This window comes from Mobula hypostoma, chromosome 7, assembly GCF_963921235.1.
Source record: "Mobula hypostoma chromosome 7, sMobHyp1.1, whole genome shotgun sequence".
Taxonomy (NCBI): Eukaryota; Metazoa; Chordata; class Chondrichthyes; order Myliobatiformes; family Myliobatidae; genus Mobula; species Mobula hypostoma.
Genome location: NC_086103.1, coordinates 23,382,739 through 23,408,028, shown reverse-complemented (window position 1 = coordinate 23,408,028; position 25,290 = coordinate 23,382,739). Strand labels below are relative to the sequence as shown.

General features: G+C 37.5%; 2 protein-coding genes across 12 annotated transcripts in view; one reads left to right on the top strand and one right to left on the bottom strand.

Moving 5' to 3' along the window:
* Positions 1 to 300: 300 nt before the first annotated feature.
* Positions 301 to 23,320, bottom strand: g3bp1 (GTPase activating protein (SH3 domain) binding protein 1). 5 transcript variants are annotated; one of them, XM_063053146.1, is made up of 12 exons: positions 23,202 to 23,320; positions 19,891 to 20,007; positions 19,008 to 19,089; positions 17,141 to 17,314; positions 16,406 to 16,496; positions 9,209 to 9,302; positions 7,581 to 7,761; positions 6,830 to 6,931; positions 6,090 to 6,192; positions 3,386 to 3,514; positions 1,877 to 1,995; positions 301 to 1,472 (listed from the first exon to the last, which is right to left on the bottom strand). In XM_063053146.1, the coding sequence occupies exons 2-12, from the start codon at positions 19,983 to 19,985 to the stop codon at positions 1,212 to 1,214; spliced, it is 1,431 nt and encodes a 476-aa protein (XP_062909216.1). In that variant the 5' UTR covers positions 19,986 to 20,007; positions 23,202 to 23,320; the 3' UTR covers positions 301 to 1,211. The 5 variants fall into 5 exon arrangements, with proteins under 5 accessions (XP_062909216.1, XP_062909220.1, XP_062909217.1 ...); XM_063053150.1 differs by having other exon boundaries at positions 23,245 to 23,263; XM_063053147.1 differs by having other exon boundaries at positions 23,209 to 23,258.
* Positions 23,204 to 25,290, top strand: part of LOC134349192 (vitellogenin-1-like) — a 31,497-nt gene continuing 29,410 nt past the window's right edge. For 3 of the 7 annotated variants that reach the window (XM_063053155.1, XM_063053151.1, XM_063053154.1), the window contains exon 1: positions 23,711 to 23,844. The gene's annotated coding sequence lies outside the window, so the exon portion shown is untranslated. Of the gene's footprint in view, positions 23,320 to 23,710; positions 23,845 to 25,290 lie in introns of those variants that run through there. The other 4 variants (XM_063053156.1, XM_063053153.1, XR_010018606.1 and 1 more) reach the window with 3 other exon arrangements.

Here is a 25,290-nt window from a genome sequence, read left to right as displayed (position 1 = left end):
TCACAGAACTATATATGCAGCTAAAAGCAAAATACTCATCATGACTTGGGTTACATTAAGTTACAGTTGTCATTCCAATGTGCCAAACAAAAATAGGAATGTTTTGAACCATTATGTTTTATAAACAAGCCTGTGAAGGATAAAGTTCAAAACAGAAGCATGGATCTACATCGTATGATAATTTATATTGAAGTACTATATAACTAATTTGTAACATTTGAAGATTTTACTCAATGAGCATTTGAAATGTCCATTCCAAAATAGCATCCTCTGTGAACAAACTCCACAAAGCCATACGTATTGAATAAAGCAATCTACATTTATTTGTACAACTTTGCCAAGATTGGAATGAGAGATAAATAGAAGGCACAACCATACGCTTTACAATACAAACTAAACCAGAAAGATTTTCTGCAATTTACAGTTTAAAAAAATTCACAATTCCAGAGGAAACGTGTCTTGATGTCAAGTATGCCAGAGTTAAATGTTTTAAAAGTCCCACTGTGAAAGAGATCCTCCAATGATGAAAACTAAAAGATTGAAAAGAAAAACGATGACTCACATCTGTTGTTTTTATCCAATCTGATCTTAATAGCACAGCAGTTCTGAAAGGGAACTGGTAGCTTTCTCCAGTTTACAGCATTGCAGCTTATTACCAAGCACATAGTAATCACATTGGTTCCGGTCCAAATACAGATAGCACCATGTCCTCCAGAATCAAACAGGAGAACACTGTGCCATATAGACAGAAGGATTTAAAAATTGTTGAGTGCTACATAACAAGTTTTTCTGAAGATGAACGTCTGTGTGGAAATAAAAATGCAACCAGGTTTTCAATTTAAAAATTCTGCACCAAATTTCAGTCAGTAAGGGCCAACACGTTCCCGGAGCAGCTGGGAGGCAGCAGATACGAAAATCCAGTTCATAGCTGTTAGTCACCCCAATCCACTGCAGTAAGAATCTGTCTTCAAACAGGAGATTCTGATTTTAAAATCCATTTTGTTTTAAAACAAATAAAAAAAATTCAGATAGGATGTTTCGTGGGACGATGACTACTACACAAGTCGAGAACGGAAAAAAAGGCCATTTTCTGTACTGGAAAAAAAATCTGTACAGGTCGAAATCACATTCCAAAAACAAAGCTGAATCACAAGAGCATGAGAGAGAACATTAGTACCATCAGCTCAGACCAATAGCCAGTGAAGGTACTTTCAGTGACGTGGCCCTGAGAAACGAGACTCTCCTTGTCCACCTCCTCTTCCTGCTCCTGGTTTCTGTGCTAGACCTCCTCTGGACAGGCCAGCCCGGCCCTCCCGATCACGCATCATTCCTCCGCCAAGTCCACCACGGGGTCCACCAGGTCCTCTTGGTCTATTTTCTCGTCGGTCATCGCCTCTGCGTTCACCTTCACGAATAGGTCGTGTTTTTTTCTCCTCTACATTTAGTCTAAGCTCTCCTCTGAACTTAATGGGCTGTAAAGATACAAAGCAGTCAATTATTAGAACGTTTTTCTGGTTGGTTCATACGAACAATGCTATTTACTTTACTTCAATGCTATTTACCTTACTTTAATTAGCAAAAATTAGAGCAACAAATTTTGAACAAGTATGAAACACTGAAAAATTGTTCAATCCCAACCAATGCATAATATAAACCTGTGTCAGTCCGCTTGCACTTTTCCGTTAAAGTTGCAAATTGTAATCTGTTGTTTTATTGTATTTTCATTCTATCAGAAATTGTGCACAAATAGTTCACGTTTCCCACAAACAGGAAATCCTAAGTTTTATTTTGAAGATAGGTGGGACCAGAGAAGCAACAATAACAGAATGAAACAAAAATTCTTGGAATGCGTGAAGAGTGCTATTATTATATATACCTTGCTGCTCAGGATCTTCTGAACAGGCTCAGGGTCATCAAATACAACAAAACCAAAGTTGGGCAATTTTCCACCACTACTCTTCGTGTTAATACGGAGTTCCACCACGTTGCCATAACCTGCAAGGAAAAGGAATTACTAGATTGTAACTTTCAAGATACAGTAGTTCTAATTTTATTATGCATGTTACAAGCTCAAAATACACGTTCTACTCAGGCAAATTAATTCTCTATACTCTTGATTAACTGTTTCAATGTCAAGTTGCGTATTTCTACATCCAATTCTCCAAATAGCTATTACAACCTCAAGAACACAATTTATGCCTTCAAATTGGACCAAGTGTGGAGTTTCGTACATTCCAACATGATGCATGCTATTGATCCAGTTCAACAAGAGGGACAAACATTTCACAGATGCACAACTGTATTCAATCAGATAAGTTTGCAGTGCACTTAAGCACCAATTTACATTAAATATCAACTGCTGTGTCATTCTTCAATTACTTAAAGCCATGGTGAGCCCATATCGGGAATATCATGCACAGTTCTAGCCTTCCTATTCAAGAAGGGATATACTTGCAACAGAGGGAATGCAGAAAATGTTCACCAGATCAGTCCTTTGGATGGTAGGTAGATATGAAGCTGATACTTCCCTTGCTCGGTTCAGCCTTCCAGGTCAGAAAAAATAAAAATGCCTCTATCCACAACATTGAGTTTTGGAATTCAGTACCCATGCAGGCTGTGACAATTAGTCAATAATACTATTAGAGATAGATTTATAGATTTTGATTTATTAGGGATCATGGAGTTAGTGCAGGGCAGTGGTGTTAAGTTAAAAGTCAGACAATCTCACCAAATGGCAGAGGCACAAGGAGTCAAATAGCCTACTTCTGCAAATTTCTTATGACACCTTATAATTTAATACACAAGAACACTTATCAAACTAAAGCATCAATGTACACTAAATTCTTCTGTCGACTACCTTAGAAAACAGGAAGCATTCTATTAAATCCATATCAACAGCAACAAGCACACAGACACACAGTATTCATACCAAACGATCATCTCCAACAAAAGCTGAAAGCACCAGGCTTGGGTTGCTAAAAATACTAATGGTAGTAAAGTGGAGGAGAAAGTTATGAGAGAATAAAGGCCAAAAGAGAGAAGTCCCCAATAAAGTTAGCAAAGTATTCCAAGAGGGTTGAACGCAACATTGTGTATAAGGGAGGGAGATGGAACGCGCATCAGGAATACAGAATTAAGCAAGGCATAAAGACAAATCATTCTCCTTAATGTAGTTCTGAAGAAATTTGCAGTTCATCTCAAATGCACTCTAGTACCAGTACTTTATCAGAGTAAGAAATTAAAGGTCGTAGTTCAAGACCGCACATTGTGTACATTTTGCTTCAAATGTTATTGGACAGCAGAAGAGAAAGATTCCAAAATGAAGCATTTTAGATAAACCCTTTATGCAAACATTCTATTAGCTAAAATTTAAACTTCCTCAAACCTGTGAAGAATTCTTTCAGCTCTGTCTCATCAATGTCATGGGGCAGGTTCCCGACAAATAACTGGTGACTGTCCGGGTATCGGACTGTGCGGCGTGTTTCAGTATCTCCTGTCTCATTTTCACTGCGACCTGAAACAAGAACACTTTTATAGTTGTTTGTTGAAAACTTGCTATGTAGTAAAATTACAAACAATGCTGTTTAGGGAATCCCTACAGCTTGAATACAATGTTTGAACAACTAGCTATATTTGTCTTCCATCATGCAATCAACATAACGCCTCCAAAGGTTACCTAACCCAATGGGGTTTTGTCCAGGCAAATAAACTGATTACACTCAGTTCAATTTTCAAATAAAGTGAACACTGCGCATATATAGAATGCAGAGCATGGGAAAGGACAGCATAGAAACAGGCCTTTTTGGCTGTGATATTAAACTAATCCTACCTGCCTGCACAAAATACATGTTCCTCCATTCGCTGCATGTTTAGATAACACATTCTAGCTACCCACCACGGTGTTAACTTACCTCCCCACATTCTTTTAAACTTTACCCCCACTAGTTTTTGAAATTTATAACCCAAGGAAAAGGTTCTGTCTATCCACCTATAGATCTCTCTCAGGTCACTTCTCATGCTCCCAACACATCAGAAAATCATATACAAAGTAGCATAACCAACCTAGGGGAAAACATATACACAGAAATGCTGGAAATATTCAGTTGATCACGCTTTATCAATATGGTGAAAAAAGATTAACATTTCAGGTTAATGACTGCTTAGGTTTTCTATTCAATATTAACTCTTTCCTCTCTCCACAGATGCTGTTTGAACTATGATTATTTCTAGCATTTTGTTTCAAACTTCAGATTTCCTGTATATCTTTAAGTTTTGAAACATAGCAAATAATTATTTTGTGGAAAATAATCAAAACTAATGGAACAGAATGCAAATAGTAAGTACTACACAAAACCTACCCAAAGCCCTGGTGAGGGCAGAACACTTTGGACAGTTCAGTTCTGCTCACTATGTCTTAGATGTGCAATGTAGGTTTAACAAAATATCAATTTCAAGGGTTAAATAGAGGTGGAAAGAAGGAAATTATAGTAAGAATGGAACACAGTACTTTAATGTGAATTGGATACTGCTAATGCCAAACATATTCAGGTCATCCCTGCCCTAAGAAATTGACATCACCTTTAAAAGTGTTAAATCTAACCTACATACTTCAAAACAGGCATCACTGCTATTTACAAACTGATCAAGAGAACACAGGACAAGGCTTTTAGTATTTCTTCATGACAGTCAAAGGAGGGGGAAGGGGGAAGGGGATTAAATCTGAAACAAGTATAAATGAAGCATGAGTCTCTTGGGAGTATTCCCACCACTATCAAGCTGATCCTGAGTGGCCCAAGTTCCCACTGTCAGCTATCCTTGGATGCACAAACAGGTCTGTGAACTATATTTATCAATTCACAGAACCCTTGGTCTCCAGTGATTTTTTTAAAAAATAAAAATGTAGGTTGCAGATCAACACAGTCTCATTCCTTGGCAGACTTGAGGGACAAATGACCTATTCTTTACCCTATTTTGTGCCTGCATTCAAAGAAAGAATTCAGCCAAATGCTTCTGAATTAACTATGGGTTCAATCAAGGCAATCTCACCAGCAGTCAATGAGATAACATTGGCCAAGAAAATTGTTCACACTACCATCAGTTTACCTTGCATCCGACTACCTCCATTTCGCAACATACCTCCATTTATCTGCATAGTTTGCTAATTACCTTCACATAGATTACACTCCTACTGTCAATTTCTATTCTGATCCTCTATAGTCCCAACTGGAAACATTGGCGTTTCAGGGTTAGCAGGGCACAAAAGAAAGTATAATGCCAAAATGATGAATACTTCAGTAAGTAAACACCAATGAATCTGCAACAATCTGTTTGGTACTTGGAAGGGCTCCACTTTAATGGCAGAAAAATATAAACAAATACAGTCTATGTTATGGAGTGCAAGTAACATTAATAAAATGATACTATTATTTGTGTCAGTTCTATAACTATTACAACTCAGCTACAAAGTTACAATGGATGCACTGCACAGTTCTGTTCAGTCTTCAGCTGTGGACCAGTTCTTATCTACCACTGCCTATGTAAATTAGCCAGTGTAATCAAAAACCAAACTTAGTCCTGATACTCTTCTTGTATCCCCTCGAAACAGGCAGAAGATATATTAAAAAAACCATTATCACCTGGCTCAAGGACAACTTCTACCCTGCAGTTATCAAAGACTATTAAAAGGATCCCTAGTAGGATAAGATGGACTCAACCTCAACCTACCTTGGCCCTTATTGTCTATCTGCATTGCACTTTCACGCTATTACATTATTCTGCACTGTTACCGTTTTACCTCAATACACTGTGCACTGAATCAATCTACATGAAGTGCAGTCAAGACAAGTTTTCATTGTACAATGGTACAAGTCACAATAATACACCAAACCAAATTTCAATTCCCCAAACTTAGCAGTGATAGTACCACAGGACACAAAGCATATTGGTAGCGTGAAAATGCCTCCAACACAGAACAAGCAGTTCTTGTATATGTATTGAAAAGACAGTTCTCAGAGGTACAGTATATTGTTGAGAACAAGGTATTCCCTCACGTATTACAAAAGCAAATATCATGTATAACAGAACATTACCTGGCCGGGGGCCTCGTGGTGGCATACCTTGCCGTTCCCTAATCCGTTGATCACGAGGCCTTGGGGCTGGAATTTGTATTTCTGGTTTTGTCTCTGGCCGGGGCTGTAAATAAATAATGTATTAACCACCTGCTGTTTGGATATTGTTGAGTACTGAAACAATGATTCAAAAACTACATAAAGTGCTATTCCGCAATGCTTATTTACTCAGAAGCAAATCAATGTAAGGCTTATTTATAGGCAAGTAATTCTGCACAAAATTGACCCCAAACATTAACTCTTTCTACTGATGCTGCCTAGCCCAGTGAATATTTCCAACAGCATAACTTCAAATGAATAGAATGTGTAATATTTTGCTGTTTTCAGAACCAAAATAAAACAATGTAAGCCACATGCAAGGAAGAATGTTAACTATACAAATATTATTAAATCTCAAGTCTCGAGTTCCTTCAAAATTACAGCTAATATCCTCTAGGCTGGATCCTCCATCAATACTCAGTGCTTGAACTACAGCAGGTATAAATAATCAGACTACGTAGCCAATTAAATGAGGGAAAATATGCAGTGTACTTGACTAATTATTGACCAGAAAGCCACAATGCAATTACACAGTGAACTATTCAAGTCAAAATTGGCCTGACGGTCAAATTTGGACTGACGGAAGATGCACAATGAACTGTAAATTGAACACCCTTTTTTTCCAAAATTAACTTTATTTAGGATTAATAATTAATCATTACCTGTGGTGTAGGGGCTTTGACAACATGAGGTGGAATTCCAGTTGTTGGAACAATGCCACTAGGGGGCAGATTTTTACTCGTTACAGAAGCCCAGGAAAAAGTCTATTAAGAGACAAAAATTAAGATTCAATGAGAAGCTATTCAAATTCAGATTACAATTCAAGCACATAATTCAGCTAAAATATTATTTGATTTTATTTAGAGATACATGTTAAAAGTCCCTTCTGGTCCAACAAGCCTTTGCTGCCCAATTACCCAGATGTGACCAATTAAACTACGAACCCATATGTCTAGAATGTGGAAGGGATCTGGAGCAGCCAGAGGAAACCCACAGAGACATGGGGAGAACGTACAAACTCCTTACAGACAATAGTAGGAATTAAACCTGGATTGCTGGCACTATAATAGTATTACGTCAATCACTGAGCTATTGTGGATAATAACTCTAACAGCCTAAGTATATCAAATTCTATAAAGCTCAGTGCTTGGGTAGAAAGTGTTCGATTTGCCAATTGGCAATAAAAAGAAATCTACATATCAATAAAATTAAATTCTGAAGAATAGTGGATTTAGCAATAAATCTTCTTGACCAGTTAAAACGGACATCAAATTTAATCTGCTTTTTTTTTTGAAACAGATGCTCAGAAACATAATAAGATTAAGAAGTGAAAGAATGAAAACAATTCAGTGGTTCATGCGAATGGATAGACTTTTTCCATAGCAAATAAAATTACATGGGAAATGTTCCTACCCTGGAATCCTCCGTTACAATAGGTGCTGGGTCAGCAGGCGGAGGGGATGGAGATTTTACCACAGGCTCCTCAGCAACTTCCTCCTCCAATACAGGCTCAGGTTTTACTTCCTCCACAGTTGGTTCTGGTTCTGGTTCTGATGCAACAATGTGTTCTTCCAAGGGCTCCTCTAAGCCATTACTGTAATAGGGCAATACAAGGAATCAGCATAACTTAGTATATCTGGATACTATTAAATTTTAGTTAGCTGCCCAGCAATGCCAGAATGACAGTTTAAAAACCTACGATAGTTTCCTTCCATAATAAGGATTTTTCTCCCATTCCAACATTGCACTACTTTTGAGAACTGAAATTTTAGTTTTCTTTTAACTGAATATGAATAATTAAGTACCACAACTATCACTCAACCTCACCACACAACCAATGCAACCTCAATGGTCAAAACATGCAAAATGCACAAGAACACAATAGACAACATGTACCTCAAGCCTGTTCCATTTTTGAAGTTGTCCATGGCTGATTTAGAGTTACAAACAGCATAAAAACAGGCCCTTCAGCCACAACTCTACTATCATGCCCATCGATCCAAATTCCACTTGACTACAATAATACCATATCCTTCTGTGCCCTGGTCATTCAAGTATTTGTCAGACGCCCCTTATGTGTTTTTGATCCTGCTCCAGATACTACTTGCACGGTGTCCAAAAAAAATCTAATTTGATTTCCTTTACACCTCCCATGTTTTGCCTTAGAACTGCTCTTTAGTATCCTAAAGGAAGCATACACTATCAATTCTCTTTTAATCTTATTTGTTTCTATCACGTCACCTCTCATCCTTCCTGGTTCTAGGGAAAACAACCTATCCAATCTCTTCTGATAACAAACCCACCAAGTCAGATAACATCTTAATCTTTCCTGCATCCTCCCTCACTTAACTATAACCTGCCTATGGTGTGGCGAACAGAACTGCACACAACACTCCAAGTGCAGTTTGGATGTAACCTGACCGACACCCTGTACAGCTATAACAAAATCTCCCCATTCTTAAACAATCCTTTCCCAATTAAGGATTATTAAAACTTGTGTAGCCCCCCCAACCCCCCGGCCAGCCTCAGGGTCACTCGGCTCGCTGTCATCTAGGGAAACAGCCCTTGGCCCTGCCAAACTGGGTAATTAGTTTGTGTGGATTATTCAATTATAACACAACAAGAAGCCATTAATTAGACTATGCAGTGACATAAAAAAGAAACCCCTTACACTTGCAAATAAAGCAGAGGCTTCATTCTCTTACATATACCAAAATATTTTCTGCATTATTCACACAAAAAAAAATGTATTGGCAGTATAGAAGAAACATGAATATTCATGAGATAAAATACGAAGTCCCAAGAGATGATACTTGAGAACCTCAATTATAAGAGTAAACAAAAAATAAGTTGTTAATCTGCTCTCTTATTTATTCCTTTAAGCTTATGCAAGGTAGTCCATAAACAGCACAACAGAACTTGACAATAGGAAGCACGAATTATTGATAAATGAGAAACCCAAACTGCAGAAATAAAGCCAAATAAACAAACCCAGAGCATGAAATTAAAAGTATAATGTCAAACACCAGAAATTCCTTTACCTGACAGCTGGGTCATAGTAAACTCCGCTATCATCCTGGACAGCCTCTGGTGATGGCTGCTGTTCTTCTGGTTCCTCTACTTCTTCCTCAGACTCTGTAATAAATAAAACAATCAGCAACTTCTAGTAGCACAATACAAAGCCCTAAAGGATTATGCATATGCCCCAAAATGACTATGTTTTTAATTATACTTAAGTTCAGTTAGGACCTCTTCCTAAACCACACCTTTTGATTAGATAAAATGTTAGAACTTAATCTAAATCAAAAATCAAGGTGTTACTGGTGTTTAATTCTAATGGGAAACTCAGTTTATTATGCATGAAATATGGCAAAGCACTGTCAAATCAATCTTTGGAATAGCTTCAGCATTATTTCACTTTCCTATTAGATAGCTTTTGAGCTGTTTTGGACTATTTCCTGTGAGAAAATACCTACATACAGAAAAATCATTTATTCCTAATATGTTTGTAAAAGCAAGTATTCACAAATCAGTTCAACTGCTCTTCACTTCTGTAGCACCTATTCCAGTAACATGAGAAAAAAAATGATTGAAAGTAGCCAGTGAGAAAAAATTTTAGAATCAACGTTTAATAAAGATAAACAACAGGAATTCTGCAGCTATCCTTCTTTAATATTAGAGAAATTGACGCTCTATAGAAGGATTCAGGAAGTTTACCAAGTTTTAATGAAGCCTCCAGAACCCTAAAAAAACAAGGGATTACTGAAGGTGCAAAAAATTTATAAAATTCTGCGGTAAACCCATCAGGGCCAGGAGCTTTCCCCAGATTCATAGAAAAGATAACATTCTTAATCTCATCAGTGGTAATGGGAGTATCTAGCACAGAGGATATATCCTGTGAAATCTTAAGGAAATCTAGGTTATCTAAAAAGTCATTCATATATTTAGAGTCTCGTAAAGACTCTGATTGATACAAGGAGGAATAAAAAATCAAAAAAGGCTTGATTAATCTCAGCATGATCAAGTATCAGTTGATCATTTAGATTATAAATCTGATTAATTTGAAATTTAGAATAATTAGTCTTCAACTGATTAGCCAACAGTTTACCAACTGTCACTATGTACATAAAATTCACTTGTTTTCTTTAACTGATTTACAATCGAGGACGAAAGTAATAAACTGTGTTCCATTTGAAGTTCAGTTCTTTGTTTATACAACTCCTCAGAGGGAGCTGTAACATACTTCCTATCAATTTCCTTAATCTTGTCCACAATTACCAGCTCCTCCTGCTTCAGATTCTTCCTCAAAGTAGAATACGAGATAATCTGACCACAAATATAAGCTTTAAAAGTATCCCAAAGGATGTTCATAGAAATATCTTCTGTATAGTTGATTGTAAAAAAAAAGATCGATCTGTTCATTCATAAAGTTAACAAAATCCGAGTCCTGAAGCAACAGCGAATTAAAACGCCATTGTCTATTATTTTGTGTATTGGCCTGAATTTTAATAGAAAGTTTAAGTGGAGCATGATCCGAAATGGTTATAGAGTCATAATCACATTTAACCACTGAAGAAATAAGACGAGAGTCAATTAAAAAATAATCAATTCTTGAATAGGAATGGTGAACATGTGAAAAAAAAGCAAAATCTTTTTCCTGAGGATGCAAAAAACGCCAAATGTCCGTCGACCCAAAATCAGAGAGGAATGAGTTAATCAAAGTTGCAGATTTATTGGGTAAGGTCCGTAAAGGAGCCGAATGGTCCAAAACTGGAGATAAACAAGTATTAAGATCTCCGCCCCAGATCAGTGAAAACTCATTCAAATTTGGGAACAGATTAAATAGCGATTTATAAAATTCTGGACAGTCCACATTGGGAGCATAAATGTTAACCAAAACTACCTTTTTATTAAAGAGTAGACCACTAACCAATAAAAATCTACCATTCGGATCAGAAATAATATCATGTTGTACAAAAGTAATTGAGGGGTCTATAAAAATAGAGACACCTCGAATCTTAGCGTTCGAGTTCGAATGGAACTGTTGGCCCTTCCAAAATTAAAAAAAAATGTAGTCTGTCCCCCCTCCGCACATGGGTCTCTTGTAAAAATAGAACATGTGCTTTAAGTCTCTGGAATACTTTAAAAACTTTTTTCCTTTTAATTGGATGATTAAGACCGTTAGCATTCCAAGAGACAAAATTAATAGTAGACTCCATAAACCTTAGAGTCAACCCGCAAAAAAAAGGATTGACAATAGGTTCGACCCATGAACCCGGAAAGGGAACAGAACAAACAAGAGATAACGGGAAGGAGAACACAACCAATGCTTCGGTAATATAAGTAGCCCAAGAAGAAAAAAAACTAAAAAGTGAAGCCCTTCCCACCACCCTCCACCCCATGACCCCAAAGCTAAACCTAAAGCAGACCAGCCAGAAAGAAGCAAGCACTAAGACTAGAAAAAGCACTAAGCACTAAGATTAGAAAAAGCACTTCCTTATATTATCTCGGAAGACCAAACGGGTTTTATTAAAGGTCGTTACTCTTTCTATAACATTCGCACACTCTTAAATATTGTTTATACTCCTTCACAAAATGTTCCTGAGTGCGTTATTTCTTTAGATGCTGAAAAAGCCTTTGACAGAGTAGAATGGCCTTACTTATTTAAGGTGCTTGAAATGTTTAATTTTAGCTCGAAATTTATATCCTGGATTAAATTATTATATCATTCTCCTATGGCCTCAGTTCGTACTAACTCTTTTAAGTTCACCCTTTTTCCCTCTTTCTCGAGGTACTAGACAAGGTTGTCCTCTTAGTCCTCTATTATTTGACATTGCATTAGAACCTCTTGCAATTGCTATTCGAGAATCTCCAAATATTACTGGCATAACTCGGGGCTTAAAGTCTCATAAAGTATCACTTTATGCTGATGACTTACTTTTATATATTTCTAATCCTCAAAAATCTATCCCTGCTGCTTTAGATTTATTAGCACAATTTAGTCTCTTTTCCGGTTACAAGTTAAATCTCAGTAAGAGTGAACTTTTCCCGATTAATAAGCAACTTCCCTCGTATCATAACCTTCCGTTTAAATTGATTAATAATTATTTTTCATATCTTGGGATTAAAATTACTTGTAAACACAAAGATCTATTTAAGACTAATTTTTTACCCTTAATTGTTACTCAACTTTCATTTAAATGGTCTCCATTATATTTAACTTTGATCAGTCGTATTAATGCAGTTAAGATGTTTATTCTGCCAAAATTTTTATATATATTTCAGGCATTACAGATTTTTGTTCCAAGATCTTTTTTTGATAAAGTTGATTCTAAAATCTCTTCATTTATTTGGCAAAATAAAAACCCGAGACTGGGTAAAATACATTTATAGAAAGCTAAGAGAGACGGAGGTTTAGCATTACCTAACTTTAGATTCTATTATTGGGCAATTAATATTCGACACATAAAATTTTGGTTACTTGACCAGGATACACTATCCATTCCTAAATGGGTAGCATTGAAATTACAATCTGCTCAAGGCTATGCACTTGGTTCTATTTTAGGTTCTTCTCTTCCTTTTGATTTGAAACGCCACAAACAGGTCTGTAACCCGATAGTTAAATATACCTTACGTATTTGGTTTCAATTCAGAAAATTTTTTTGATCTTAACCAATTTGGGCTAGCGATCCCTATTTTAGGTAACATATTTTTTCCTCCCTCTTTCATGGATCGTGCTTTTCAAATTTGTTAGACTAAAGGTATTTCACGGTTTTTGGATTTATTTTTAGATGGTTCCCTTAAGTCTTTTGAACAATTATCTAACAAATATAGTTTACCAAGAATACGTTTTTTTAGATATCTCCAAGTTAGAAATTTCCTAAGTACTATACTTTCTTCCTTTCCAATGCTTCCTCCTACATATATTTTAGATACTATAATTAACCTTAATCCATGTCAGAAAGGTGCAATGGCTATTATTTATAATATTATTATGAAACTTAGGAAAGCTCCATTTGATAAGATTAGGTCAGATTGGGAACAGGAATTGGATTTTATTATTTCGGCGGATGACTGGGTGCAGATTTTACAACTAGTCAATACTTCCTCTATCTGTGCTAAACATTCCCTAATTCAATTTAAAGTTGTCCACAGAGCACATATGTCCAAAGATAAATTAGCTCATTTCTATTCTCATATTAATCCTTTTTGTGATAGATGTCAGGGGCAGATAGCTTCTTTAACTCATATGTTTTGGTCCTGTCTTACTCTGGAAACTTTTTGGAGAGACATTTTTAATATTATCTCAAAGGTATTGAATATAGGTATCTCTCTTCATCCTATTACTGCTATCTTTGGATTACCTAAAATTTCCAGTAATCTTTCTCCTTCAGCCCGTAGAATGATTGCATTTCTTACTTTAATGGCAAAAAGATGTATTTTACAACATTGGAAAGAGACTAATGCTCCAACTACGTTTTTTCAGTTTTCCCAGACGACATTATGTTTAAATTTGGAGAAAATTAGAAGTAATCTTTATGATTCTTCAGTTAAATTCGATCAGACCTGGAGATCTTTTATTCAACATTTTCATTTAATGTAATTTTTTTTCTCTTGGTCCATATTTATATTCCCTTGTTTTTTTTTAAAACTGTTTTTAATGGAGATCGGGTTTGAGGACGTGATTTTAAGTACTTTAATTCTACTTGTTTCCTAGTTAGCCCACTGCTTTGCTTTGCTTTTTAGTTTAGTTGCACGGTGGGTTTTTTTTTGGGTTTTCTTTTTCTATTGATATATATAAAAATTAGTATACTATTATATTACCTTGTTATTTTATGTTTAAATTGCACTGTTTGTATTAATTTTTTTCTGTATTAATATTTCCTGTAATATATTATATTCTAACAGTGTATTAGTGCCTATATGGTTTACCTTCTGTGTACTTACTCAATAAAAAGATTTAAAAAGAAAGAAAGAAAGTAGCCAGTGAGATTACTGGAAATTTTAGGTAATCCAAAGATAGCGGTAATAGGATGGGGAGAAATATCTATATTCAATACCTTTGAAATAATATTAAAAATTTCTTTCCAAAAAGTTTCCAAAGTAGGACAGGACCAAAACATATGAGTTAAGGAGGCTACCTCCCCATGATATCTGTCACAAAGAGGGTTACTATGAGAATAAAAACCAGCTACTTTATCTTTAGACATATGTGCTCTATGAACAACTTTAAATTGAATTAGGGAATGTTTGGAACAGATAGAGGAAATATTGACTAGTTGTAAAATATGCGCCCAGTCATCCGCCGAAATAAAGCCCAATTCCTTTTCCCAATCTGACCTAATCTTATCAAATGGAGCTTTCTTAAGTTTCATGATAGTATTATAAATAATAGCCGTTACACCTTTCTGACATGGGTTAAGGTTAATTATAGTATTTAAAATATATGTAGGAGGTAACATCGGAAAGGAAGAGAGTATAGTACTTAGGAAATTTCTAAATTGGAGATATCTAAAAAAATGTATTCTTGCTAAGTTATATTTGTTAGATAATTGTTCAAAAGACATAAGGGAGCCATCTAAAAATAAATCCAAAAACCGTGATATACCATTAGTCTTCCAAATTTGAAAGGCACGGTCCGTGGAAGAGGGGGGAAAGAATATGTTACCTAAAATAGGAATCGCAAGCCCAAATTGATTAAGATCGAAAAATTTTCTGAATTGAAACCAAATACGTAAGGTATATTTAACTATCGGGTTAACTATTGGGTAATCTTTCCCCTTCAGCCCGTAGAATGATTGCATTTCTTACTTTAATGGCAAAAAGATGTATTTTACAACATTGGAAGGAGATTAATGCCCCAACTACGTGCTTTTGGTTTTCTCAGACGATACTATGTTTAAATTTGGAGAAAATTAGAAGTAATCTTTATGATACTTCAGTTAAATTTGAACAGACCTGGAGACCTTTTATTCAACATTTTCATTTAATGTAATTTTTTTCCTCTTTGCCCATAATTACATTCCCTTCTTGCTTTTTTAACTGTTTTTGATGGAGGTCGGGTTTGAGGACGTGATTGTTTACTTGTTACCTAGTTAGCCCATTGCTTTGCTTTGCTTTTTAGATTAGTTGCACGGTGGGGTTTTTTTTTGGGTTTTTTCTTCTCTTTACTGATATGTATGGAAAATTAGTATACTATTATATTACCTTGTTATTTTATATCTAAACTGCACTGTTTGTACTAACATTTTTTGTGTATTAATCTCTCTTGCAAATTTATATTGCAACGGTGTATTAGTGTCTACATGGTTTACTTTTAGTGCACTAATTTAATAAAAAGATTTAAAAAGAAAGTAGCCAGTGAGAGAACCCTTTCCCTCAAAGTAAGGATCACTTCAGTGTTGAAGGGGTCTTCATCATCAAATTGGCAGCAGCAACTTGGATCTTAATGGAACTGTATTTAACTGAATTGAATATGTGCATATTACTTAAGTCTATTTAAACCATTTTAAAACCTCCTCATAATATTGGAAATAATCAGTGAAATGTGCCTTTTATAGCAGCATGGTTTACATGATAGGGCAAAGGCAAGGCCAGATTAAAGACAACTTTGACCTTACATCTTTGATAAACCACATTCCAAAAACTTGTTGAATACAAAGGGAAATTAAAGAGGGGAATAAAGGGTTACAGACAAAGGGGAATGCGAAGAGGAACAAGATCAGAGAACAAAAACAAGATATAAATGTAAAATTTGAGCTGGGGATCAGCTGCCAAAGTAGGTCAGCAAGGATAGTTTTGCAGTGACCCTATCACTGAGTATTAAACAAAACAGTCCAGACATAAGGCAAATAATAATCTTCATACATGGAGGTGCAAAGAAAACCAATAGCCAACCTTACAGGGTAAATACTGGTTAAAATGTTTTTAAAATACTAAAAAAAAATCAAAATCTATCATTTAAAAACTAACCAAAGGAGTTAAATGTAAAACCTCTCAACTACATAAAATCTTTAGCTGGTTATGACAATCACTGTAAACATACAACAGTCAAAACTTCTGGTAAGCACACAACTCTCTACAGTTAAAGATAGTGAACTACATTTCAGGAAATCAAACTACAAATCAAATCTAATGTATATGTACAGTGAAGGTAAAACTTATATAATTACTGAGAGACAGTGTGACTGGATTTAGTCATTGCTAAACAAAGAAATTAGTAAAATATGTTTGCTCACCTTCGGGAGGCTCAGTATCTGAATCACCAAACACTTCATCTTGATAACGAAAAATATCATTGTGGACATAAAACTTGTTTGCAACTGAACCCTGACAAGAAAATGGGAAAATAATAGAAAAATCAGTGTATCTTTCTTAAAATGTGTTAGACTATGGATTTTGCATCTATGGGCGGTTTTTGCTTCACTAGATATTGAAGTGAGTCTCGTCCAAAAAGAAAAAAAATCAGACCAATAGAGATAATTTTCCAATCAAATTTTAAAAGGTAGAGACAGCATGTTGAAATAGGATTCCATTGCTATCATTTATTACATCAACCAAGTCCACTTTTTAATGAAATCATAGTGATTATTAGTATCTTCTCACACATAATGCTGACAGGGATACTTTCGGTAGTCAACCAAATGAAAACAAGAATTCTGGTGTTTTAAATGAGTCACCAGCAGGACAACAACCTGTTATCCAGACAGTATAAAACATGCCACTATGGGAAAATAATTAAATCAGCCAGATAAAAGTCAATGAATTCCCCCCAAGTTTAACATCTTTATTTTCTAGTATATTTTACTTACTTAATGTACTATGTGAAGTTATAAATATAATTAAAAGTGTGGGAAAAATGTAGCAAGAATACCCAATGCAAATTAAAACACTTCGTTATAGCATTCTACCTCTCAATATTGGAAGTCTCACAAATCATAAGAAACCAAGATAATTACAACCATTCTGCTTACCTCAGGTGCTAGGACAAAAGTCTGCATGAAACGCCTCATGGGCTGTCTGTTGTTTGACAGCTCACCCATAACCTGTACTACCACCCCATCATTCAGTGTAGCATGAGCATCCACATGTTTGATTTTTGTGTGGCAATCTCGGAACTGAAGCGACATAACTTTTTTGTGGATTTCCTACAATACAGAAATAAACAAGATAAAATTATAAAATGATGATAGCCTATAATCAAAATTCTACAATTCTTAGAGAGCAAGTGATCTACTACTTCACCGAGAAAGACTGTGTCCCAAGATAGTGGGCACTGGAGAGGTAAAGGGACAGATATTGTATCTCCTGCAGTTACCTAGCCAAACTGTGGTGGTTAAGGACAGAAGAACAGTCTAAGGAGCAGCAAAGAGAAGAATCCCTTTGAAAGGCTGAAATGAAAAGGAAGGCAAAACTTGTCTGGTCATGGGATTACACTGGAGCTGGCAGAAATCATGAAGAATGATCTGTTGAAAAGTGAGCCTACTATGGTGAACGACCATATCTGGGAGGCAATGAGAGCAGAGGGGAAAGAATGAATAAGATGTGGAGAAAATGGCCACACCTTTCTCCCTTATTAGAGAGAGAGCCTGTGGTATGTCGAATACCAGGTGAACGAGTAGTCTTTGGAGTACTGCAAGTCTATGTCTTTATTGATGCTTTGCTGCATGCTTGAATGCTCGGTGGAGGGTGCAGATGCTTTTTCGCTGGTGGGTGGGTGGGTGGGTCATTGCCTTGCTGCTGCTTGTGCATGAGGGGGGAGCTGGGGGATCTAACATTTAACTGTCATTCATTCTTTGGAGCACTCCTCCATTTTCGTGTATGTTTGCGAATAAAAATAATTCTGGATGAATACTGTATACATTCCCGACATTAAATGTATCTAAAAAGGCCATGATTCTTCATTACTGCTTTAAACTTGAAAACTAGTCAAGATGAAAGCAATCTTTGATGTTGGAATGTCGTACCATTTAGGAAAAAAGGGGACTTTCACATTTGAATAGCGTACAAGGTTCAAGATATAGAAGGAAGCAGTAGTCATCTGGGAAGTGTACTAGCAACCATGCAACATAAATAATGAACACTAAAATAGTTATTATTCATGGGAGATATGGTGGAAGTAATAAATACCAAATTACATTATCATGACTTACACACATACTTTCTACCAGTTTGTGACCCACAAAGGGCAGTTACTAAATCCTGTCTACAGTACAAGTGATAACAGTTTCTACATCTATACCTGAAGTGATTTCAGTTTACATTTTAATAAAAATCAGGACCCAATGAAAAATCATTGAAATCAACATATTAATTATATTAATTAGCATGGCCTCTTGCTTTTTTTGTCAGTCATAAGAAGCACAATGACATTTAGCAATTCCATAATCTAGCCCACTTGCTAAATAAACAATACAAAATTTAAAGCAAACATACCAACTATCACTCTTGCAAACACATTTAACGTTACTGTAACAATGAAGATTTTAGTTGCTAACTGGACAAACAATGACAACAGCAAGTTCAAACATGTTCATTTTAGCAGATGGGTTATTAAGTAACAGAACAAACCGTAACCGTGGACACAAACACATTCAAGTCATCCAGTAACAGAGTAGAGGGATTGCAGAATGCTAAGAAGCACTGAATCCTAAATTTTACAACAACAAATCTTTTTTCATACGCCTGAGCTTAATTTGCAGTCTCCCTCTGAACTAAAACCACTGCTGAAAGCATCAGAACCACAGCAAGCAGCTGCAAATCTCACATATGCCTGGAATAAACAGATGCTTCTGTGTGCAATCTTATACATTTATATGTCCATCAGCCAAGATTAATTACCGCTTGTCCATACACTGCTTCTGCAGGGTCTCCATTTGAAGTCAAACCACCATGAACATATGAAGAATTCTTTCCATAAAACCTACAACACAAGACATTTTAATACAACAGGTCAACAAATATAGGTGATAAAGAGAAAATACATGCCACTGTGAACAAAGCTTCTTTTTCGCAATCATAGAGTATTTCAAGTATAGCACAATAGTGAAAAATTGTAAATTATAAACATGTGCACAGCTTATGAATTGACACCTTACTCTTATGCTTTAAAATATAGAAGGATATTCCGTACAACAGCAATAACACGAGAATACTTCCGCTCAAGGAAAGAACAACTAATGCAACTGACAGGTTTGGATCAGCTTCTCTGCAGTGGAAGATACTTTAATATCTTAACCTGGATAAGAGCCTTGTAGAAATACCAAAAAGATAGATATTACCCATGCATAAGTAACATCAGATTAATTAATTAAAAAGCATTTAATGCAAATTATTTATTAACTTAATTGCAATGATTTTTGTTAACTATCTAATTTGTGTTACATTCTAATTTAGTGAAAGAGGCCAACACAGAGCAACAAGTTGGTTCTAAACAAAGCTATAAGACATTAAAAGATAAATTAGTTCTTGCCAGTGTTTCAGAATACTGCTGCCATGGCAAACATAAATACATTTTTTGGCATTAACCATCAGCCAGGTAATTGATATACTCCGATGTAGCAAGAATCAATCCAACAACCTCTAGTCTGGCAATAACAGACTAAATAATCCTCCCTCATTCAGAGAGAAAAAAAATAAAGTCTTTATTTAACTCAACGGAAAAGAAACTTTTGCTTTCATTCACATTAAAAACACAAGCTTGCACCAAAGAAATCCACCTTACCTGTGTAAATAGTCAGGGGCCTGGTTCAGCAGCGTGTAATACTGTCTCACAAATTCCCGCCCGACAAGCAGGGGACTTGGCTTCTCCATCACCATCTCTTTGGTCAACTGAGAGTTGCTGTAAGCATTTGGAAAATATGGTATTAGTATCATAAACCCAACCTGCTCAACCAAAGTTGTAAGGAAGATGTGACATGTGTGATGGTGGAAATCCAAATTAGTAGTACCTGACTCCCCAAATATTCCATACTCTGGCTGTGGTATCCCTCATCTCAAGTGTTGAGGTGACCATGACTCACTGTTTCATCTTGAACTGACCTTTACTGATCGAGGGTATTAAAACTTCTAGCTAATAATACAGGGAAATTTCAAGCCAAAAAACTAGTCAATGCAAATCAATAACTTGAAACTTATTAGACCAGCAGTCAACCCTGAATGAACTAAAATGAAAGAAAAGTTGAATTAATTCCACAGTAAACAGACATCTCATATTTGAAATCCTCAGTGAAGGGACAACTGAATTTTGAAATCTATGGTTACCCTGAACCTAACTGTACATTTATTCCACTGAGGGCAAGAATAAACAGTTTCATTTAAAAACTGGAGCAAAAGATACCGAGAATAGTCTGCAAAATATCATTCACCCATCAGACTTCTGCAGCACCCACTGCTTTTTCAAAATGACTCATTTTGTTAGCATTTGACAGAGTGGCCCCAAAACAAAAGGAGACAAGTAGCCAATAAATCCAACTGGGACTCAACTGTTTTTTTAAACCAGAGGATCAAAATGAACAGTTCAATTAGCAAAATTGCCCTAAAGGGAAAACCCAGAAAGTAGACAAATGATACTATGGGCACATAAAAAGGGCTCAAGTAGACCCAAGCACAGATACTATTTGAATCAGTGGGTCAGATGGCTCATTGCAGTGCTGCAACTTCTATATTGAATTTCAAGTACTCGTCCTTGCAATTCCAGAAAACATCCATAAAATCATTTGGGTGTTCAGTACACAGATGCAGCATTATTACTAACACTATAGATTTTTAAGCAAACTGAATTACAAGACAATAGGCTCAGCAGCATCATAAACTTAAGAGCTTGTTTTTGGTTATCACAATCTCCCAGTGCAGCCAGCTACCACCGTGAGCAACCCATTGGTGAAATGATTCACCTAACTCAATTGGACTTGCTGCCAAATCAGCGGAAGGTGGGATTGCTAATATTTGGTTTTAAAGCAGAGCCACAGGAGAAAGGAAATGCTGACAAGTTAATGTGGATATTTAAATTTTGAAGACATCAATACCCTTTCCATTCCTATTTTCTTAGTGGTATTATCTATGTTGTAGATTGATCTCAACAAATATACAAAATTAGCTGTCATTAAGATTAGCTTTTGGTTTTCACTGATATTTTCATAAGCGTACTTTCTCTATTTGTTACAAAGTTGTATCAGAATAGCTCAGTACAAATCCATATTTATGCTTTACACTTTTTAAAAATAGCTACCCATATCACTTATAAACAGTATGCTTGGAGATTTCTGAATGGTCCATGAACTCTCGAACACTACCTCAACACGAGGAAATCTGATGCTGGAAATACAAGCAACACACACACACAAAATGCTGGTGGAATGCAGCAGGCTAGGCAGCATCCATAGGAAGAAGCACAGTTGACTTTCAGGCCGAGACCCTCCATCAGGATTTCATCATTAGCTCACTATTCCTTTCTTATCTTTGTAATTTACAGATTTTTATGCCTGTGCACTGTATTTGTGCCACCAAATAACAAATTTCACGTCAGTGATACCAAATCTGATTCATTGCTCAAAAAATGAAAAAGCAAAATTATGAAAAAAAGTTTAACTTTTCTTTTGGCTGCTTTCAATAGCCAGATTATGTACCTATAGCTACATGGTTAGACGTGAGGCACACCAACTAAATCCAACAGTCCTACAATCAATTGCACTGCACGCTGGTTCCCTTTTGTTTCCCCACTCCCCAAATGACGATGACAGATAGGAAATGTCTTTCGAATCTTTGGTTGCATGCTGAATAATTCGGCGACCAATACAGGGATTCGGATAGCCCGTTTCCAAATTTTGTTTAGGTTGTCATAAAACAGCACAAAATTTTTCAACCAAATAATTCATTTAAAAAAAAGATTTTGAATCTTCCTCAAAGAAATGCGAGACTAAAAGTGCTGTTTGACTATCTTATCAAAGCGGTGCCGTCAAACAATAGGGTTTTCAATTTCACTTAATTGCAAAATGACAGAGAAAATCAGGCATTGTTCTTATTTGCAAATTTAACTGATACAGTGCGCTGTATCCATTCTCAATACGTTTAAAATCGCAAGGTTAAATCGAAACCACCTTCCTAAGAGCAGAAATGCTTACCACTCACCAGCAGTCAGCTCACAGAAAGAGGCTGGAAAGGGTGCAGAGATTGGCGGACAATATATGGCCCTTGGATGCCTTTCTCCTTCCCCTTTCCCCCCATTTTTAATACGACCCCCCCCCCCCAATCAACCGTCCGCCCCATCAGACGTGCAAGAAGTTCACGGCACGGGCTGCAGCCACGGGATCCGCTGTGGGAATAAGTAAGGGCAGGACAAGAGCAGTATCCATGGCCGAGGCGAACACGTGGAGTGAAAGCAAGGCCGCAACATGGAGAAGTGGGAGGGAAGCGCGGGAGCTCCGCAACACTCCGACGCACATCATGGTATTTGTGCCCCAAATCGCAGTCACCGATGCAACAGTAGGTTGGGGCTTAGCACAGTGGGACCACTCTAAACCCCCGAGGCCCACCGCGTACCTGGGAGAGCGGCTGTCCATGTGGTACCGGGTGGGGAGGGAGACGGGGAATAAAAGGCACAGGTCCCTTTCCCTTCCTTCTCTCCCAAGCTGTTCCAACCCGAAAGCCGAGGCTCGGCAGGAACAAAAGGCCCGGCACCTCAGCCTCCACCCATAACCGGCGGCGCAGTCACGAAGGAGGCCGCCGACTCTCCCCACCCTCATTAGAACCTACCTACGTCCCCGGGGTGGGGGAGGAACCACGCGGCGGGTTGTGAAGCGAGGCCCCGGTCTGTGGTAAAACGGCAGCCATCCCGGCCCTCGGCCTCCTCCCCGCGCCCGGACCTCCCCTCACTTCCCCGACACTCACTCACCGCAGGAATCGGGGGGTGGGGGTGGTGCTTGGGGACTCCGATGAATCGAAAGAGCACTGACCCGGGGGGAGGGGGGCTACGTGACCCTGAGGACCTCAGACGGCGCCGGGAAAGAGTTTTATTTCAAGATTCAAAGAAATTACCCCGCACCGTGGAGGAGAGAGCCGGCAGCGTTAACACGCTAACCTGATAGCGAAAGGCAGCCTGATTGACAACGCTGGCAGTTAATCCGTGGACGCGGCGGCCCGAGGTCTCGCAGAGGTAAGCCAATGGGAACGGAGAAGGAAGGCGGGTGCTGCCGCTAGCATGTTAGGTGGACCGGCAAGGCTCCAGGAGCTGTTAGCGAGGCGGGAGACCCCGTAGAGGTGGGGGGGGAGGGAGGTTGCTGGGAAAGCCGACAATCATGCAAGAGCCAATTAGATTTGCAGGACAGATTTGATTGACAAACGAAAGGCGGGCTCTACTTGTGCCTTCTCCAAATTAGGATTATATGTGGTTGGAATGGCATAGTTTGAAAAAATATGTGTTAAAACTTCTGAAGCATCACGCAACTTATGATAACAAATATATCTAAGATAGAAAATAAACTGTGAAGCAACAGGAAAAATTTGCCATGTTTTTACTCATTTCAATATGATCGGTCAAAGGGAGATTAGTTATGTCACAAATGCTGCCCAGCGTCATTGCTAAATTATTTTAAACATCCCCTCAATGTTCAGCAATGTAAGACATCAATTCTCGTGCGGTGGCTGGGTCGAAGCAATAGCTTATTCTATCTGAAGTCAGGTAACGGGTTATTAAAATCTGTATTGTTTTTGATATATTGGTATTGGTTTAATCGTGTTCCATGTACCATGATACAGTGAAAACCTTTTGTATCGCGTGCCATTCAGACAGATCATATTATACACAATTACATTGAGGCAGTAAAAAGAAAAGCATAATGCTGAATAGTGTTATAGTTACAGAAAAAAAGAATAGCGCAGGTAGACCATTAAAATGCAAAGGTCACAATGGGGTAGGTTGGGAGATAAAGAGTTCATCTTTTAGACTGCGAGAGGTTCATTCAAGATTCTAACGACAAGCCATCCTTGAGTCTGGTGGAACTTTCTCAGGCAGTATTTCTTGAAAGATCTGTATAATCAGATTTAGATTATTTATCTATCACACGTACATCAAAACACATGGTGAAATATATCCTTTGCGTCAAAGACTAACTCAACCTAATGATGTGCTGGGGGTAGTCTGCAAGTATTACCACACATTCTGGCACCAATGTAGCATGCACACAATGCTCGACAGAACAACCAAACAGAGCACAACAAGCAACAAAATACCATCAGCAAAACAAACCCCTTTCCTCCCTTCCTTCATTCACACACAGAGGCAGTCCTCTTACTCTAGGACAGTCCATCTACAGGCCTCCAGCCTCCGGTAGCCTTGTAGACTCATAGACCACAGACTTTTGACTTCCCCAAAAGAGATCCAGAGATTCGGCCGTTGCCCTTCAACTTCTTGCCTTCCGATTGATCGTTGGGCTTCTGTCTTTTTCCGGGACTAGCAAATGATGGGACCACAAATGCCAGACCTCGAATTCCAGACTCGCTGATGATGGGACCAAAAGCTCCAGGCCTCCAACTCCAGATTCACCGACTCATGTACCTGGGAGGTCTCCGGCCATCGTGCCCCCTACTCACGTGGACGTCTAATCCCAGGATCAGAAGGTGCCTAATGGAAAAGCAGAGTGCTTTTCTTTTAGTCAGCTAACTTAAGTAGGCATAGGGAAATGTATAGTACCCAAAGATCACTTTTGAGGACTGGACAGTAATCCGCTCATTTGCATTTGATCTTACCAATCAGAAAAGTATTATGAGTAGTGAATAAATTATAGTTAATTGAAGGGAGAAGAAGGAAATGCTTGTTTAACATTGAAAAGCATTTTATCAACACAAGATTCTGCAGCTGCTGGAAATATAGAGCAATGCATACAAAATGCTGGAGGAACTTAGCAGGTTGGGCAGGATCTATGGAAAGGAATAAACTGTCGAAATTTTGGGACAAGACACCAAACATTTTTATGTCCTTGCAAGAATGGAGATAAAAAGGCAGGTCTCACGCCTCCTGCCCTTGTTTCTAAGTACAGAGAGGAGAGTGCTTGTTGAGGAGGCTTGCAGAATATTCAAAAATAATCCAAAGAAAATAATCCTACCGGTTTGTCGCAAGGTAGGATGG